General features: G+C 34.1%; 3 protein-coding genes across 3 annotated transcripts; 1 reads left to right on the forward strand and 2 right to left on the reverse strand.

The window, feature by feature from the left end:
* The first annotated feature begins 55 nt into the window (after positions 1–55).
* On the forward strand, positions 56–2,399 carry LOC124440782. Its single transcript, XM_046991213.1, has 6 exons — positions 56–551; positions 631–661; positions 728–817; positions 1,349–1,450; positions 1,643–1,727; positions 1,997–2,399. The coding sequence occupies exons 1-6, from the start codon at positions 469–471 to the stop codon at positions 2,137–2,139; spliced, it is 534 nt and encodes a 177-aa protein (XP_046847169.1). The 5' UTR covers positions 56–468; the 3' UTR covers positions 2,140–2,399.
* LOC124440780 (enkurin-like) lies at positions 2,224–4,010 on the reverse strand. The gene is made up of 5 exons (XM_046991208.1): positions 3,796–4,010; positions 3,534–3,603; positions 3,148–3,223; positions 2,705–3,071; positions 2,224–2,610 (listed from the first exon to the last, which is right to left on the reverse strand). Exons 1-5 carry the CDS (start codon positions 3,903–3,905, stop codon positions 2,424–2,426), a joined length of 810 nt encoding a protein of 269 aa, XP_046847164.1. The 5' UTR covers positions 3,906–4,010; the 3' UTR covers positions 2,224–2,423.
* A 636-nt stretch (positions 4,011–4,646) lies between these two features.
* LOC124439968 (splicing factor 3B subunit 1-like) lies at positions 4,647–20,071 on the reverse strand. The gene is made up of 31 exons (XM_046990276.1): positions 20,000–20,071; positions 19,834–19,904; positions 18,310–18,368; positions 18,028–18,073; positions 17,176–17,274; positions 16,701–16,815; positions 14,993–15,081; positions 14,804–14,879; positions 14,594–14,680; positions 14,049–14,258; positions 13,040–13,324; positions 12,561–12,685; positions 12,363–12,461; positions 12,194–12,289; positions 11,251–11,352; positions 10,935–11,036; positions 10,111–10,188; positions 9,591–9,677; positions 9,261–9,343; positions 8,929–9,116; positions 8,541–8,686; positions 8,295–8,441; positions 7,672–7,923; positions 7,101–7,379; positions 6,901–6,993; positions 6,649–6,734; positions 6,319–6,504; positions 5,872–6,144; positions 5,509–5,725; positions 5,140–5,214; positions 4,647–4,997 (listed from the first exon to the last, which is right to left on the reverse strand). Exons 1-31 carry the CDS (start codon positions 20,037–20,039, stop codon positions 4,914–4,916), a joined length of 3,975 nt encoding a protein of 1,324 aa, XP_046846232.1. The 5' UTR covers positions 20,040–20,071; the 3' UTR covers positions 4,647–4,913.
* Between the last annotated feature and the right edge of the window lie 361 nt (positions 20,072–20,432).

Raw genomic sequence — 20,432 nt, forward strand, 5'->3', positions numbered from 1 at the left:
ACCACCAATTCGTTCACGATATCATTCACGATGGAGGATTGTTATTGGCCAAGCCATGTGGGGGCGTATCAATTTTACGTTTTATGTGTGCCATTGAAGTAAATACATCTTTACTTCATATATATTTACTTCAATGGTGCGTGCTGCTGTTGCATGTGCTAATCTGCTGCAAGCAAGCAGTGAAAATCAAAACAATGTAAATGAGGAACAACTACTGGTCAACTTCAGTTGATTCTCACAAGGGAGCAGGGGTAGAGTGGAAGTGTAAAAAAAGATAGGTAGACAGACAGATAGATAGATATATGATATCAATGATGGATATAGATTGTTTTATATATGTAGTAAGCAGTTTACGCAAGCGCGCGAACTCCAAACAGGAGCACTCACGCACTCCAGTTCCAGTCCACACACAGTCACATAGTCATAAGGAAAATATGTACAGTTCAGGAGATTTTCATTTTGCAGATAATGCTTTTTACATTGTGTAATTTAATTTTTTCTTTCATATATTTTTCTGCTGGCACGACAAGTGAAACTATCCACTTTGTTAAGTATGAATTTGATATTAGTACTTGTATCAAATTAATGACTAATTTAAAACTAACTTATTGACTTTATATTGACTTTCAGCGTTGAACCAGATCAACTTTATTGCAATCAGGTATTTGGAAAATAGAACATGATTTAAATGGAAAAACCATGTGAACATTAATTTTTTAAATTTAAGAAATTACACAATGGTGAAAGTGCTTATTACTCATTGGCAAACCTTAAAGCGAATTCTGACTATGAAGTTCGTATTTCCTACCCTGCTGTGGTTAGTAACTCAAATACTGAATTAGACAATGTATGAATAGAGCCAGGTGGCTGAATTTTCTTTCGAATATGAATGAATGAATGAAAATGAATGAAAATCTTTCATTTTGACACGCTGGCCTTGTCAACTGGGGTTGATTTCCACAAGGGGCGTGCTTTTGTTCAATAACAATTACAAAATTTACTTGTTACAAAATTTACACGCTTGAATATCAGGTCAAAGTTTTTAGAATTGAGCATGGGGATGCTTAGAAAACTTTAGTTCTACATCATAGTAAATATCTGCAACAAAAAATAAATATTTGCAAAAATAAACAAAATTGCAAATATGTCACTACTATTTGATACTAAAAATTAAACATTCAAGATTAAGAGAGAACATGATAGGCCATTGGGAAATCTATATTTCTGCATGGTCATGCTTTCAACAATTTTATGAAATATGCACTTGTTCAGTTTCTGTGTATATCTATAATTATACATGTAACGTTCAAAACCTTTCATTAATATTAGTTACAAATGATTGTTTTAGATGCCAACAAAGTTCATCTTGAAACAAATAAATTCAACTACATCCACTGGTAGAAAACTCCTAAATATAGAGAAGACAGTATTTAATTCAGGTTTTAATGAGGTCAGTGTGTGATCTTCTTCTTGACTGGAAAATTTGTACTGTGCTCCTGACATCTCAAGTGCACAATTTTGTGAAAACTGGGCTTTTTGTGTGAATCTCAGATGCAAAGTTACAAACTTTCCAGTATGGACCTCATTTTGATTTTAAAGACTGAAATAGTTAAGAATTGATATGGTATTTATATTTTGCCAGAAAACATATTTTGAGGTCACAGCAATTTACACAGGTGTTCCAGTCATGGCTAGTTTAATGGAAGTTCCTGTTTTGTATGACATAAGTACGTTGTAAACTTGTTTAAAGTAAAATGTGTAAAAAAAATTTTTTGCATGTTATGTGAACGAGCCATTTCTACTAGAATACCAAACCCAAACTGTACTGTCATGCCTATCGTACATTTTATGAGATTACCATCATTGTTTCCATGCTGATTCACATGTTGTGTAGCCAAGCTAGTATGAGGAGTATTGCTTGTATACTGTTTCAGCTATAATAATGTAAAAATATGCAATTGCTCAGTGACTTCTAAATCTTCTATCTTTCTTGTAGTTGTAGAGCAGCTCTATGGAGGATTTCCTATTAATGTGTGGAAGATGGTTTTCATAGCTATTCTTGCTGTTTGTGCTGTATTCAAAGTTTGTCACAAACCTTTTATGAATTACATCATTGATGAGACACAAAAAGTTGCCTAAACTAGCACAAGATGAAAACAGGGATGGTATAATGGAAAATAAGGTTTATGGTTACGTTATGAAACAAATTCAATACAAACAGACTTTTCATGAATATTTTGAAAATACCTTTAGTTACAACTGACATTTTACAGTAAATTGTTGTTCATCATACAAATTCATCATTTTTGTTTTATTTTTACTTATAAGTAACATACTGGGATTTTTAACAGCTGTACATAAAATTTCTTTTTTAGTCTATTTGTATTCATATATTTATATATGTTTGTGTTCTTTTGTGTTACTTAGGATGCTATATATATAATTTTATGTTTCTCCATTGTCTCAATATCTCTCTCCAATTGCTTCATTTGAGCTTCAAGGTTTTCTTTTCGGGCTTTTTTTGGAGCAGTGTCAGTTACAACTGACAAACCTTGATAATGATGATGTAGTTCTTCCCAGTTTGACTTTAATCCATTAATTATTGATTGTCTAAATTTAACAGTCAATTATTACAGACATTCAAAATATGTACAGACCACCTATCTATTAAAACCTGAAAAATGAAGTGTTTGCTATTTCCTACCTTTCATCTTCTGACAGTTTTTTCATTGCGCCCAGTCGAAATTTTTCCCTAATGTAAGTATCATATTCAATTTGAGCTTGCTCAACTTCTTTCTTGCGTTTCTCAAGATACTCAGGTGTTTTGCCAAAGTCTTTTTTGTTTCTATATTTTGGTGTTAATCCTGATGGTTCTAGTTGATGAGTTGCTCCTGTTTTGGTATCAGCATACTTTTTTTCATGTTTTTTGGGTATAGACATGATGTTTTCAACAGCATTTGTAGTTATGAAATTCTTGTTTGACTTAACACCCATAATTGCTGGCTTCTCGTTGTGCTTTGGCACTGATGGTTTTCTTTTTTCTGCATCAGGATACTTGAATTGAGATTTTCCTGTTTAAAAAACATTGCAGTAATGCGTAAAATATCTGAGAATTCTATGTTAATAACTAAAAATAAAACATTTTACCCTCTGATAAATTTTTTTCTTTGGAATGTTTGACCAGGAATTCTTTTGGTTTGGCAACTTCAACTTTCGCAGGACCCTGCACAAGAAAGGTTGAAAAAAGTGCTCATACATTTTTATTTTGCACATGAATGACATGTACGATGAATTTTCAAGAGTAAATTTATCAACCAAAGCTGTTAGTAAATACTGATAACAACAAACTATGGTTTAATTATTCTTCATAAATATGAATTGTGAAAGTCGTATCAGTATAGTCACATTTTAACGTTTAACTATTTAATAGTTGGACATAAGTCAAATAATTATTTCACACAGCTTATAAGTTATAATCACAGTTATCTGAAATGAAAGATAATGAGAGATTCATTGCGTTGTGCTCGCCTCACCATAGTTTTAGAATTGGTCTTATTGTTCTTTAAATCATGGCGAACTGCTTCTGCAAATTTGGACTTGTATCTATATAAAAATCATATAGAAATCATGAACCATAAAGTTTGCCACATAAACGTACATAGGTTACGAAACACAGCCAAGGTAGTGTTCTGGCTATGATTGCCTGATCATTCCAGTTCATTTTTATCTGCCAAAACTCTTTTCATTTAGATGAGAACGACAGAAAAACTACACGAAATTTTACATGTCGCTCACCTTGCAGGTTTTTCTTTTGCAGGGGGAATTGTAGGAATTAAATTGTAAATACTTTCTTCCTGTGTCTGATTTCGACATCTATAGTGTCCAATCGCTGGTGCATCTGACATTTTTAACAACTTTATAAAAATATTGAAGCTAAAATATTTGGATCTGTGAAACTAGAAGAGATCAAATCAATTGGAAATGAACTTTGTCTTCATGTACGCATGTTGCGTTTGTCAACAAAACAAATAAGACGTTGCTAAGTAACATCGCGCCCTAAATGAGGCTACGCAATTGATAAACGTTGACTCGAATGACAGATACCTGATAGATGTCTTGTTGTTTAAATCTTAGCAAGATTGCTTCAGTCACTTTGAGGAAAAAAAACGTTAACTTTTTCCAGTAAAACGCCCAAACCAAACATCAAACCATTGCTACAATATGTCAATTTTTCGCCTAGGCATAATGATGGGCAAAGAAATTGTCAACAACCTTACTTGCCCGTACATCCAGACATAAATTTATGTTCTTAACATCGTCATTATTACCCTCAACCAATAAGAGATATGGCATAAAAACAGAGGAACGGATTTAGGGAAGAGAATGTACACCCCTCCTAGCCTTAGCTAAAGGGGGGGGCATGTGGGGGGTTCCAATTTCCCTGCAAAATACAATACTTTGGCATTCAATGGAGCACGCTTTCAACAATATTCCAGTTATAATAAAAAGGTAAAAGAACTTAACTAAAGTTTAACATGGTAAAGCAACAAGTAGCCACCGAAATCTAATTTGAACTGGAGCACCCCTACCCCACCCCCTAAAAATACATCGTGGACCATCCATGGGAAAAAAACAAAAACAAACTATACATATACATATACATATATAACAAAAATCACAAAAGCGTTGAAGTAACTAAGTGTAGCTACAGAAAAACTGAACATTTACATGTTTTGAAGATGAAACAACTTTTAAATTAACAATTGGTACTGCAGGCATAAATTCAAAAGTCAACATACATCGATAGTACCCAAATTGGGTCATAATTATGGTGGTAAGCGTATTACTTCATGATGTCTACATTCTATTTCTTTTATGAACTAATTTGTTTTTATTTTTACGACTTATCCGCGCTATAAAAAGTACATCAACTCTCCACGAACGAAATTGTTTTTGTCATCGTCGACGACAGTGGGATACCCAGCAACAAGAGAGTCCTGTAAAGAAAATTGTAAATAAAACAGGGTTCTGCGAATCAACAGTACGTAGAATTATACTGTTTCTAGGAATATGTCAACCTAGGAAAGCAATACCTAAACTTGTTGGAAGTTTATGTGTGATGCTATAACACATACGTACCTGGGCACCAATGTATAAAGTGTTATAAATCTTCCAATAAACATCTCTGACTTTACGTGCGGGGTGAAAAAGACCCTATAATAAAAAATGGGAAAGTTCGTATCTGTTTAACACAGTACAACTACAATACTTATCAATTGAAAACAATTTTGTCTAACGGTCAAACGTTAATGAAAAAATCCATACAACGCCTGAGTGGGAGTGCGAGAGAACGAATGTAGTTTTCATACAAAAAACTTGTCGCAAATCACAGAATAAACACAGGGAAAATCAAAGTTGACAAAAGTTCAAATAACATTTTTTTGAAACACAGTATTTTAGCATCTATCATGCGTTACTTGAGATACACAAACAATTACGTACTGTTACCTGCAAAGCATATTGCAAGACCTTTGGAGCGCCAAGTGCCACTCTCATGCCTTCAATTGCATCGGTGACAGCGTTAATGACATGAGGAGATGTTTCGAAGATATTTGGCCAAACATAATTTAATAAATGAGCAAGTGCATCTTCACAGCCAAATCCAAATACGCCTAACGACATGTGTTTGATTGCAGAGCAAGCTGTCTGTCTATGAACTAAATCTCTGTGCAAAATAAAATAAAACCTATGGCGAGGATTGCACAAGAAGCGATTGCCATCGAAGACAATAAAATAGTCTTTAATTATTGTAGAGTATAAAAACAGGTACGCATGAGTACATGCGAAAAGCTCACAAATGATCAAGTTTACCTGTCCATTAATGCGTCCTCCAAAAGTGGCGTAACAGCATAAATATAGTCTTTTCCCATTTCACCGATGTATTCGAACAAGAAAGACAACGATTTGAGAACGCCATTTTGAACATTTAATTCAGGTACCCGGTACTCGTTCATCAAAGCCGGAAGAACAGTGAATGGAGAGCATGTTTCAGCGACGATAGCAATGGCGACTGTTGTACAAACACGATTTTGGCGTTCTTGCACTTTTAGATTATTTAGCAATGTAGCAAGTACGTCTTGAGGTCTGGATAACGAAATGTGCGTTCATTAATGACTTAGAAAAGAATCGACATGTTTACTACATTCAAGTCAAACCTAGTTAAACCCATGTTAAAATGTAAGTAAACAAGCATCTATATAGCAATGTGTTCTACCTAAACGAAGTACAGATAAATAATCACAGTTTTGTTCATCATACCCTATGGCCTTTGCAATATAACCAAACGTGTTCACAGCTGCTCGACGAATTGCCTTCTTATGGGCCTTTAGTAACTCAAGTAATTCAAAACAAATTCTCATCCACTCCCTGGCACTAACATGTTCAGCACCGCGATCAGCAATACGACCAACCAAGTCTATACAGTTCTCTTGGACCTTCTCATGTCTAAGCAAATATTTTCACACAATAACGTAATTTGCAAAGACAGGCATGCCTTAGATAAAGAACTAAAATCGCACAAAATGAAGCAGTCCATTTACAAAGACCACACTAAGTGCAATTAAAGATTTAACGTGATTCATTAATTACCTGTTTTTGAGAATAGGTGTTAATCGTGGCAAAAGATCCTTGATTGGAGGTTGCATTTTGTTCATACCAATGACATTCACAATTGCCTTAATATAAAACACACAATTTAGGATAGAAGTACTTACGAAATCTTGTTTCATGTTTTAATACAACCACGATCTAACAAAACTTTTTACAAAAACGTACGTATCATTGGATTTCCCGCGATTCGCAAGCATGCAAAACCTATGACAACATAAAAAAGAAACTTACTTTGATAGCACCTAGAATGCTTCCCAAAACTTCAGGGTATTCTTCGCCAAGATATTCGTACAATACAACACCCAAATGTCCAAGCAATTTCTCCTACAAAGTAGTGATGAGCGTCAATTGTGACTTTGCTGCAGTTGCAGTTTTACTATTCAAGGAAAAAACTTCAATAAGACAACTTTTAGTTTATTAAAAAAGCTTACTTCTCCACAAGTCATCATAACTTGTGCAATACGCGATATAAGATCAGCAGCTTGTTGACGAACTTTAGCTGACTTATTGTTTAGACGCCACAAAACTGTTCCGCAAATCTGAGGGAGATATGCTTTGACACGTTTGCCAAGAGCATTTACAACAGTGCCAAAACCATTTAACATAACAATATCTTCCTGAGTCTGTTCTTGGAACGCATATAATATACCATCAATAAGTTGTTCTTCAAGACGAGAATCGATGTCGGACGCGCCAAGGTTTCCCATAATCTTAAAACATGAAAATATAAACAAAAAATATCAAAAGGTGAATGGAAATATTACAGATGTGCAGACGTATGATTAACACTTTTATGAATACTTTACTTAATCAAAAATATAAAATAATCAGACAGCTAATTATTGAACATCGTGAAGTTGTTCTTGAGAGTTAATTTTAATCCAAAGCATGTGCTGTACGTTCACAATAGCAAGAACACCATCCCCATTTATTCAATTGTTGTCATCAACTATTTACATGAATTGTAATACAATGGGAAATGCATGAAAAACAACAATTTACCTTTTCAATTGTTTCCATAACCATTTTTCTGTATTGTTCATTTTCATCCTTGAGATCATCCACAACACGACCAATGATATCCGAAGCACCAACCTTATTAGCCAATTCAACAGTCGTGTCCACAAGCTGTTTGTAATTACGACGATCTAATGCCATACGATGTTGCCAGAAATGTTTAAAGAATTCTGGTAAAATTTCATCCTTGATATATTGAGGTTCAACACCATCTGTTGCACAACACTGTTTGACTACCTGTTAAAAAAAATGAAAAAAAATTGCTTGAAACTCTCATGCTTTCAGGGATGAAAAATTACACATATTTCGTCTGCAATTACAATAGCTGGAAATCATAAATAGGTAAATCTCGATTAAAGCGATGAACGCACATAAACCTGAGTATTGAAAACCACCCAACACGTTAAAGGATTTAACGCATCTTTACAAATCTCGACAAGCAAATTTATAGAAGCCGTTTTCCAGGTAACGGGCTGGAGTATGTATCCAACAAAGAACAGCAAAAATATACTAAAACTTGCTTGGGAAAAATCGTAGTTGATGAACAAGGAACGATTTATAAATACAAAGTTGTTTGATAAAAAAAAAAACACCAACAGATAAATTACCTTCAATACAATTTTCTTCATTTCCTCGTCAGGAGATTGAAATTCACGAATTAAGATCAACATAACTTCTCTGGTGTAATAGTTCGCATATTCGGCATCCATCAATGGTATAAGATAACCAATAGCTTTAAGAAAAGCAGCTAAACCCTAAAGAATGTACATTATAATGTAAACTAAAATATTCTTAAGAATTTTAAGTTGAATAAAAGTACATAACTATATATTTAAAAGTGAATATTGCTTTACCTTTCCTCTGTGTTGTCGAATACCTTTCCATAAAGGTTTAAGAACACTGTCAAACGATTCAATGCCGTATGGAGTAGCAGCTTCGGCTAAGGCAGCCAAAGCAAGAGCTGTGATTGTTCTTACTTTCTGTTGTTCATCGACAAGCCCTTAAATGAAAAATGTATTAGTATAACTGGCAGCCCAAAAATATAGTGAAGGTATTGAAAGTAAAAAGCTATTGATAGGTGATGTATTTTTAAATAGATTGAATGCAACTTTACACAAAAAATTGACTCAATCACATAAAGGATTTTTTCTAATAAATCAAAAACAAATGAACAGCTCAAAATGGTTTATGCAATCGTTTTTTATAAATATAATGTAAATATACTTCTGACAAAATACTTACCGTGCTCAATGATTTCAACTAAGCTACGCAGATGAGGTAATATAGCACAACCCATCAAAATTGCAATCTGTTGAACAATCTTTATGCCAGTGTGACGAGCTTGCCAGGATTTTTTACTTCGACAAACAGCTTTCAGAAAAGGCAACAGAGATGGAATACCCAAAGCAGATGCAACCACAGCAAACGCTCTAAAGTAAATTGTAATCTCTTAGACAAGTTTAACAGTTTCTTAAAGTATTGCAGTTAACAGGTTTCATTAAAAAGGTTTACATAATTTTAATATCAATATTTAGCACAGATTTTACAAAATAAAACAACAGAGGTGGACAAACCTGGCAGTTGTGTTACGAACATATTCATCAATATTATCAATGTCAGGTCTCATTGTGGAGATCATCGTAGCCAAACCTGCAGCCTAAAACAATTAGATTGATCAGTACAAACATTGATCAGTAAAGTCAGTGACGGATTATCCAGTAGGCTAAGGAATATATACTGAATATATACTGAATATAGACTATACTAATATATACTGAATATATACTGAATATATACTGAATATATACTATAAATCTTACACACCTTAGCTAGAATATCTGCAGAGGTATTACAGAACTGAGTCAATTTCAATAAGCTATATACACACCATAAATGTTACAAACCTTAGCCAAATTCGAGATGATCTCTCTTCCTTCCACTCTTGCATAGTAATCTTCGTCAATCAATAAAGGTTCGATGACAACAAGAATCTAGTTTAAGATAAAGAGTCAGAAAAAGTACAAACAATTATCTTAAGAATAATCGCTAGTCTACAGTCCGAAAACACATCTCTAAAAAACAAACACATTTGAAAGGAAAACAATGCTCATAATAAAAGGTCTCTGACTTCTACAGGAGGTATGAAGTAAAGGACGAAATGAGAGGATGTATAAAAAAACCCTTAGGAAATTAACCTATTCAGAAATTACAACGATATTCTTATCCCACACGTACATTTGTGCTAGATTGATAATACATGCAAGTAGTTTCTTTGCGTGACTTATACGTAATACATGAAAACGATGTCGTATGATAAATGATGATCAAAACATTGTTATGATTACAACAAATGGACATTATGTAAGTTTCACCGCTGTTAAAAGCACTGATTACAAATGTGACAAGTAGTTTTTTAAAACTTACCTTGTGAACAAAAGGTCGAACTAAGTCATCCAATTTGTACAAAATACGATCAATGACTTTAACCAATAAATGACGCTCCTATTAAGTTGAAATGATAAATTTGTAGACGAATAACGTAGATGTGACAATTAAGTTCAAATTGGTGAACTACATAAGAAAGTCAAATAAAATAAAAATATTTTTTATTTAATAATAGACAATTGGATTTACACAAAAATAGGTTATGTTAACCAGTAAAGTACGTAAATTATTGTGAAGTTAGTGGTATACAGTACCGCTTGCGTATTTGTTAACATAATTTTGCGTATAATAAGCGTATCGTTCTCGTATCATACGCGTATGTTTCTCGTATCATACGCGTATCGTTCTCGTATCATACGCGTATCGTTCTCGTATCATACGCGTATCGTTCTCGTATCATACGCGTATGTTTCTCGTATCATACGCGTATCGTTCTCGTATCATACGCGTATCGTTCTCGTATCATACGCGTATGTTTCTCGTATCATACGCGTATCGTTCTCGTATCATACGCGTATCGTTCTCGTATCATACGCGTATCGTTCTCGTATCATACGCGTATGTTTCTCGTATCATACGCGTATCGTTCTCGTATCATACGCGTATGTTTCTCGTATCATACGCGTATCGTTCTCGTATCATACGCGTATCGTTCTCGTATCATACGCGTATCGTTCTCGTATCATACGCGTTTCATACGCGTACCGTATGTTAACAAATACGCGAGCGGTACTGTACGTATCTGCATGATTTATCATAAACATTAAATACATGATTATTGAGATCTACGTAGATAATTTTACCTGATCTTCAAGAGTCGGAGACATCAGTAATGGAAGGATTTGATTAAACAATGGACCAGCACCAAACTCGCGGGCTTTATCAGTCACTTGTCGTAATGCAGCCTAAAAATTAGCAAAAGCATGCTTAGCTGGCTTACATAGAAAGAACTGCACGATGCCATTTTATTGTCTCCAACACTGCCGGTGGCTCTTCGAATTAATTAGTATAAAGTTAAATAAACAAATATGTTGCTCTATTACATATGCGAGTGTAACAAATCGCATTGCAGGGTTTTTTTTCCAGTTTAGTGAGCAATAATTGAGAGAAAATTTTTACCTTTCTCATCGGCGGAGTTCCATTCTTAATTTTCAACAATAGTTTCATAATCTTTCTCTCTTTCTGTTCTTCAGCACTAAGCGTACTTTCGTCAACATCAACCTAATAACACAACACACTAGAAATGTCTCATAGTACCAAAATGTTTCTTGCACTTTGAATACTCAAGCACTGCAGATTTTAGCATAACTAACTACTTCATGTAACTACTCTACAATACACATTATTACTCGTGCTCTGGAGGGGCAAGAGTAAAGGTTTCGGCTTACAGTGTCGAGAAATCGACTTTTTGACCAGAACGCTTTGCGCTTTCACAATATGGCGACTGCAAGGAGTGACAAAATATAATTCTTCGACAATACAAACATTGAAGCCATCCTTTTTCAAATAATACGAAGGATGCAAAATATATACGCACAAAAGACAAAGCTACGCTACAACATAATGTTTTGGGCGATATATACTTTTGAATTCCTACATGAAAGCAAGAAATATCATCGATATTTTGACTTTGTTGTTTACAAATTTTCAGAGCTTTCCTTGCTAGAGAGATTGTAGTACTTCAATTTGGCATTTAAGAGGATTTAGCTTTCATACTTTTGCTAAGAGTACTTGTAACGCTACTCCAAACACATGGGAATATTGCTCGAATTAAGAAACCGTAAAAATCACTCGCCCTCGGCATATTTCCCTCCACAATCTTTCATTTTTTGACCGGATCATCAAAACGGAAATTACTTGATCACCAGAGCACGAGTATACGCCTAAGCAGGCGTCTTGTTGACTTTAGATTCATTCATAAACAGATGTTTCATTGGAATGGTAAATCTACAGGACACGATTGATGATTCACAGAAGTACTGTACGTATTTCACTCGTGCGGGTCTTGATTAACTTATCAAAAATTTAGGAGCAACGTTTTTAAAGTAATACACAAACTCACCAATAGTTTGTCAAAATACTGGACGTCATCAGGTTTAAGATACGGCAAATTTCCAGGTGGTTGATCTTCAACCAATTTAGCATTTCGATCCTCTGTCTAAAATGAACAGAAGAAATACTTCATTCCTGAATGCACGTCTTATCCTCTATAGGTGTTGTAAGATAGATACCTGCATGGTAAACCCACTGAAGCCCATTGGTGTAGGAGTTGCAGTTAACTTTCGTGATGGTGTACGTAATGGCTGATATCCAGGAGGAGGATCTAATATCTAAATATGCAGAAATGGAGACTTGACAGATGAACGTCATCACATTTCACATTCTTCGTTGATCTTCAACTATTGCATAACAATAGTGATTATACGTACCTTGTAGCCTTCTTTAGGCATTATTGCATCCAATTCATCATCAGTTAGAGGTCTGTTTCTTTCATCTATTTCTTTCTCCCATCGAAATACCTGCCTCTGTTCAGGGGTAATTGAAATCATTTGACCTAAAACATTGAAAAATATGTATAAAATGTCCAATTAACAAACACGGAGCTCAAATCTCATGATACGTGAATAAAGGCAATTACTTCTTCTGACTTAATCACACTTAACAGCACAATACAAAGTAGCCTAGCTTTGTAGTATATTGTATCATGTGTATGCATTGTTTAGAATGACATTCATTCATTCAGGATCGAGTATTCTTTAATCGCCAAGCTTCTAATATTTCCATCTCAAATGAAATTTTTTAAAGATTACATAGAATCGTTTAATGAAAATGAAGTACCATTAATATGTATTTTAGGCGAAATCATTTAAACTCGATGAAAAATATCTGACTTGTTCACTCAACAAACCTGGAGTAGGAGTGGACATATTCATAGCTTGAGCTCCAGCTGGTGTTATACCACTAGCATTAACTAGAGGTGTACCACCACCCATTTGTGCTGATGGCGTTTCATCCCATCTCGATCGTCTCTTACTTCCGGGGGTTGGTGTTGCCCCGGGTGTTTGTGCGCCAGTACGGTCAGTACGTGGGGTCTCCGCCCATCCAGGCGTTGCTTGACCGGGGGTTGTGTGCCCGGGTGTTCCACGGTCCGTCTTTGGAGTTTCATCCCATCTGTTTCGACGCGTTGACACACCTGGATAATAAACGAAACGAAAATGTATAAAAAAGACAGAAAAGACATCTCTACGAAATATATGAAGCAAAATCATCATGAAACAATAATTCTATAGGAAGCAGTCATTTGGAGAATATCACAAGCTGTAATTGCCATCAGATTACTAAAGATGTTAAGTATCATTGTGATCGTACAATTACATGGTTATTTCTCGTCTTTATGTAACATCAATCAACTTAACAATTGATGAATATTCACATAACTAAGGACAAGTTTTAATCTCCATCTGATGTTACAGCAAAACCTTATAACTTAAAAGGAATTACCAAGATTTACAGATGTTAAAACTCTGGTTTGATGAAACATAACATTTCACTCAGATTATTCATCTTTACTTCATCATTTGGCATTATTTGTACGTACATCTCCAAAATCAACAGAATTGAGCTCGTACAAATTAACAGCGTGCACACAGCTAGTTCTGCAATATGATTGGCTGTAGCAGCGTGCACACAGCTAGTTCTGCAATATGATTGGTTGTAGCAGCGTGCACACAGCTAGTTCTGCAATATGATTGGCTGTAGAAGTGGGTGAAATTGTACGTAAAATTTCTGACCGCAGTCAGGAATACTGTAGTTAAATACTCGAGTTGAGCAAAAGGACGTTTTGTTTTTGCTTGTTTGGTAATTTTTCAGCAATAATTTGTCACGTTATAACTTAACAACCTTCCCATAGTTCTTACCTGGGGTAGAGTGACCAGGTGTCATACTGCCTGGTGTTGTAGACCCGGGTGTAGCATGACTTGGAGTAGCTTCCCACATTCTTGCACTTGGAGTTGCACCAGGCGTTTCAGCACCACGGTGTGGTGTAGTGCTTCCACCTGGAGTTTCACTACCTTTAACACGACCGGGGGTTTCATCCCATCGTGTTCCCCCACCTGGTGTTTCAGCACCTTTAGGACGACCGGGGTTTCATCCCAACGACTACCCGAAGGTGTTGCAACCTACAATTGAAGAAAAGACGTTACAAGCTACGTATATATTCAAGAATTTCGGTTTAGCTATTTCATAACGAGCTCTACAATATGACGTCATCATCACAAAGAATTACTACCACGTAAAAATATGAAGCATTTGTAATTAAACACTCGTATGATTATGACCCTCCTCAGTTATTCGCCATCATTATATATAATTATATATTTTTTATAATATATTGTGTGTTCCTTACTTCCTGTGATAACAGAACGTGAGCCATAATTACGTATAAATGCATAAATTACCTCACTCTGATCCCAGGTACCAGACTTCTTTTTCGCCACGGGTGCTTCATCATCACCACCTTGCTGTTGGTCCCAACGACGTCTTTTCTTCTCTAAACATTTTCAAATAAAAATTCAATGGTTTTGTCAACGAAGTAGTGGTTTGGGAATAAACACATAAAAGAATGCTGTGTTTCGAGTATGCAGAAATAAAAGCTGAAGGAAAGAACACCCACCAACAGGTTTAGCTGGAACCTTTACTTGAAGTTCTCCAGACTTAGCTTTTTCAAGAATTTCCTTTCGAGTTTCAACCTGTAACAAAAATGAAAACAACATTAATGGCTGCCGCTGATTCTTTGCTTTGGCTTTTCTATTTTGGTGAATGAAAACAATTTGTAAAAAGCATGGGATAAAGTTGTTTCTACCTCTTCTTTCCTCATTCGTTGTTCCATCAAAATATCTGGATAGCTTCGTCCTTTCATTTGAGAAGGATCAGGTGTCTTTAAACTTATTGCTATAGCAAAAGAAAAAAAAGCAGAATAAATTCTGCTGGTTAGCATTATCATGATTTCACGTAAGATTATATACAACAGCATGGAGTTCCCATGAAATATGAAATTAAAATATAAAAAACACACTAAATTTGGGATTACAAATAGAAAAAATAAAAGTAAAAAAAGAAGGTTGGCGAGGGTACCTTGGAAGAGTGCAAAAGAATAAACAACTGTTGAGTGAAACATGGTCTCCTAAATAGCTGTCTAATGAAAAGCATCTTTGGCGAATTAATTTTCTTATTTTCGGAAAAGAACTAAAGTAATAAAACACTTCGGAAAAACAATTCAACAAACTAAATATTGGCTTATGATGAAAGTTTAAAGACAACATATTCAGAAATAGACCATGCGACTCCATGAGTTGCCTATTCCAAACGGGATGGTTGTTCAAAAATGTAACAAGCCACTTGCCTCAAAACACGCACCAACACAAGATACCCCAATACATAAAGGGAAGTTGATACACACATGGAGGATAAACGAATCCGATACAATCAAAAGAACGCAAATTATATAAGATATATACATTGATAAATCCAAATAATAAACGTTTAAGTGTTGATCGACTAAAACCATTTTTTTCAGCTTTGTAAATGCTTCATAAAATATTTTAAAAATGATATTTCAGTAAGTATACAACTTATAGAATCAATGCGATCAATGATTGCATCGCATACAAAATTATACATATATAAGGATAGAAATATGTATTGGATGTTGTAATGTTATTGTTTGTCTGGCAGCTAAAACCAACCCAAGGATGGCGAAACTTGCTCCATATAACCATGTTCATCTCACTTCCATGTTAATCAACTAGACTGAAGATTCCTAATAAATTTTCATTATATATCAGTGTTTCACGAGAAGGGGAGTGAAAACCATTTTTATAACATAACCGCTTTAACACATATCGAGTGAATCTGAACATTAAAAGACTCAAATCAATTATACGTAAAACACTTGGTGTAATACGTACGCAGTTGAAAAGAATGAGAATTACCATTAAAAGATGTTGCTATATTATTCAGCATTTCATGAAACTCCACAAACATTCAATAAAAAAGTAAATAAAAGTATTTGCCCAAACAAATACTTAATGCAACATACACGGAAGTTTTGAATCAACGTAATTATTGAAGATTGTCACAAGATGACTGTGACAGATAAAAAACACAGTGAGTATACGTATATTATTTGCAGATTAAAGAATCACAACCAATGATCTTCACAGACATTTATTTTTGGAATAAAGCCTATTGCAAATATCATTAAAAACAAATGTACATCACTGATTTTCCAAGGAAACCATCAGTGAGAATTGTTAGCATGATGCAAGACAACTTACCTTAAAGATAATCACTACATAGAAGAAAAAATGCTGATAAATAAATTTTGTGTATTTTTTTATTATCAAATATTAGCAGGCGATGTTTAAATCAGTGAAAACTCAGGGAAAACATGAAAAAAGAATTGATATTTACGTAGGCTTTGTTGATTATTAGAAAATTTAGAAAACTATGAACAACTTAAAAATTTTCAACAATGATGTATTTCAAAGAAAAACAAAAATGATGACTACCTTCTAAGAATGGATCATTTCTTTCTGGGGATATTATCATAGCCCTTCTTCTTGCACGATATTCATCTTCTCTCTCAGCAATTGTTGGTTGTTTGTGTTCAGCAAATGCATTGTACTGCAAGCAAAAAACTTATTTTATAAATAAATGGCATAGTAAGGCATGCAATCAAGTTTACTACACAATCACTTTAACATGTCAAAAAAACATCTGAGTAAGAAGGGATGCCATTGATGGCAAAATAAGTCAACTCAGGGCCCCATCAAGACAACTAAATATGACATGTGAAGAATGTTTTATGCAGTGCGGTGTTTGAAATTAAATGAAGGTATGATCTTCGCACTTTGCTGGACAATTTAAGCAATTGTCTCATGAACCTGAAAAATTTAGATGACTCAACGGGATGATCCCATTTATTTAAATATGACATAGCTTCATTTAAATATGACATAGTTGAAAACAGTAAAATACACATACCTGTTCTCCTTGAGGAATGTCATTAAGTAACGCCACAGGTGCTGTGTATCTTGCTCTTTTTCCTTGGCCCAGTGCACTTGCAGAATAATCATCATCATCCTGGAAAAAACTTTAGTTAATTATTTCAGTAAAATTTTTGAAATAAAATTACATTGTTCACAACATATATGTTCATTGTGTTTCTTTGACCTAAATAAATGTAATGAACAGTAGCAAAATATTTTGAATGGTATTATTTTAGAAATTCGGAAACAAAATTTTCTGCTTGGTGCCTTGGTCTAATTCTCAGTAGAATATCCTATCCAGCAATGGATGATCTTTCACATTTGATTAAACAAGGGTTTTGAAAGTCTCAGTACAAAAAAGAAGGAAGGGCTATGGTTTTCTTCTCCTTTATAAATTAGCAATGTCCTCATATTAAATTCATTTTCCATTGTGGTGGTTGACTGGAGATAGATACCATAGATAGATACTGTATATAGATACTGGTAGATAGAATAACTTTATTTTAACATGCTGACCCCAACAACCAAAGCTGATGTCCACAGTTAAATGTGGTGAGATGTTTTGTATAAATTAATAAGTGGTGGTCACTCCTGTAACAGCAAAAATCAACTGGAAAAATGAAAAATCAAAGAGTAATAAACTAATAAAGCAAAAGCAGGATTTGAAGGTCATTGACGTGAAAATGGTGCATTAGACATTCAAAGTCGGACATTGTGCAAAACAGGCAAAATTGGGTTTTTTCCATAAGGTGATTTACAATACAATTTAGCGGATAATGTTTTCTAAGTTATGCTACAATAGGCACAATTCTAATATCAAAATAATGCGAACAAAAAATTAATTTACCTCTTCAGCTTCATTTGTTGGAATCGAAGCTTCATAACCATCAAATCTATAAAAACAAAGATTTAGCAAACATGTGACACACCATTATTGCAGTGAATGCACCATACCAAAATTGTCACTCACTCATGTCACACCTAATTACACCAATTATTAATTATTATTATTAATTAATAATTATTTTAATTATTTTAAAATAAAAGGAAAACAATTCAATTTATTGAAATTTACAGTATAATACATGCAAACCAATACATAAAGAAACCAAACTTAATCATAACATACTTGCTTGAACTTGATCCATAAATATCAGTATCAAAATATCCTTGAGAAGTCAATCCAACCTGAAACAAATAATTTCTTTTGCTTCAATAAAAACACATAGTTCTAGGGTATTTTAAGTATACAAATAAAGTCAACGCTTGTTAAAAATGAGTATGAGGATCATGCTTTGCGCTTGGTTGGTCATTTTAAGGGACCACAAAAATGGCTGCTGTAATATGTTTGATTTAAGTACATAAGTACAGCATAAAAATACGGCGTGAATACCGTAGCAGCAATCAAACTATCAACCATAAATGGTTCCTATAAATAAATATGATCACATAAGTCAATAAACAAACAAAACCTGTACTGAATATGCATTGGATTGCTTATCCCACGAAAGTTCCCATACATGAAAACATAAACATTAAACACGCAAAGCATGAACCTGATAATCATTGTTTAAATTTATTACAATAAAGAATTTTGTCAGAAAAGTAGTGCAACAAGATTTTTACGTAAGTTACCCAAGGAAAGTTCATATAATACATTATAAAACCAACAAAGAACTTCACAAATTACACCAAAGTAAAAATATTATCATTATTATCAAGAAATTTGAATAAATTTGCAAGGCATTTGTACTTGTGCTCTAGAAGGACACAAGTAGAGGTTTCGGCTGGTGTAAGTCAAGGAATCGACTTTGCTTACACAAAATGCATTACACTTTTAAATATGGCAGCTGCAAGGATTGACAACATGTATTTCTTTGCCAAAACAAACAGACAAGCTATCTTTTTATAAGCAATACAAATGATGTTGAGTATATACAAAGACAAAGCCATGCTGCAACATAATGCTAAATGCAATATATACTTTTAAATACCTAAATGAAATCAAGAAATACCACAGATATTTTGACATAGTTGTTAACAAATTTTACACTGTCTTCAATTTGAGAGAATTTAGCATTGCAATTTGGAATTTGGAAGGATCTACCTTACATACTTCTGCAAATACCCTATTTTTGGCAATAAATATGGAAAGTTTAATGCCGATCTAAAGTTTTACACAGTTTTGCTGAAACTTTGCAAATATTGTAATTAGGTTGGCATCCTCCAATTGCAGCAAATGCCAATTTGATACCCTGCAATGCTTTAAGTAAAAAAAAGATCATAATTGTCCACTAATCTGTACAACAGGCAAATGAAGACAAAAAATGTTGACAAGATGCCATTTTTAAAGAAAGACCTGTTGGTAAATAACAAAACAGCTACCATAGGTGTTATAGCTAACGTAGGAAAATATCTAATAAGATTAACCATTGAAATGAGTTCATTTTTCCCATCAGTAGCGAAAGAAGAAGCGAAAGATTTCTTACAAATAAAAGAAGTCCTCTTTACTAACATGAGATTTTGACAAACCATCCACATTCCACGTAATTATTTATTCATTTAGATTTATAAACTCTATCTGGTTCATATTTAATTATGAAAATAAACTAGCGAGTTAGGTCAAAGCTTTTCCATTTAAAATATATCTTACCAAATCTGTATTGTCCGTTGGAGCTTTTCCAGCCTTTTTATCAACAATGTCCTGTGCTTGTCGCTCGATATCTACAAACATTAAAATATTAAGGTAAGAATATTTTTACCTCAAAAGTCAAAAATACTACAAAAGTAAACATAAAACAGTAAAAGGTAAAAAAAACCTTCTCTGGTAAGAGCTGGCCTCGCTAAACTTGTCGCCATGATTCAGAACTTACAGAAGGACGACGCATACCCGTATGTTGTAATTTGCGCATGTGTGGGAAACTTTCCGCAGTGAACTAGTTTGTAACTGGAGTGATCATTGCATTCTTTTGAAAAATAATACCATGTTGTACAACAACGTCAAATTTTCAAAAAACTTAGTCATCGTTGCGCTTGAATGTGAAAATAATGCCTGGAATATACAAAACACACCTTTCTTTCTTTCAGCAGAAATGCAAACCAACATTCATTTCGTAATATATCAAATTTAGCCAATGAAAATGCACGATTTGTAATGTACACTATATTTTGTAAAATCTTTTATCCTATTTTTGCTCGTACGTCGTCGTACAACTTTTCAGTAACTGGATGGACAGAGTTGTAAAATGCACA

The sequence above is a fragment of the Xenia sp. Carnegie-2017 genome, unplaced genomic scaffold, assembly GCF_021976095.1.
Source record: "Xenia sp. Carnegie-2017 unplaced genomic scaffold, XeniaSp_v1 HiC_scaffold_2, whole genome shotgun sequence".
NCBI lineage: Eukaryota > Metazoa > Cnidaria > Anthozoa > Malacalcyonacea > Xeniidae > Xenia > Xenia sp. Carnegie-2017.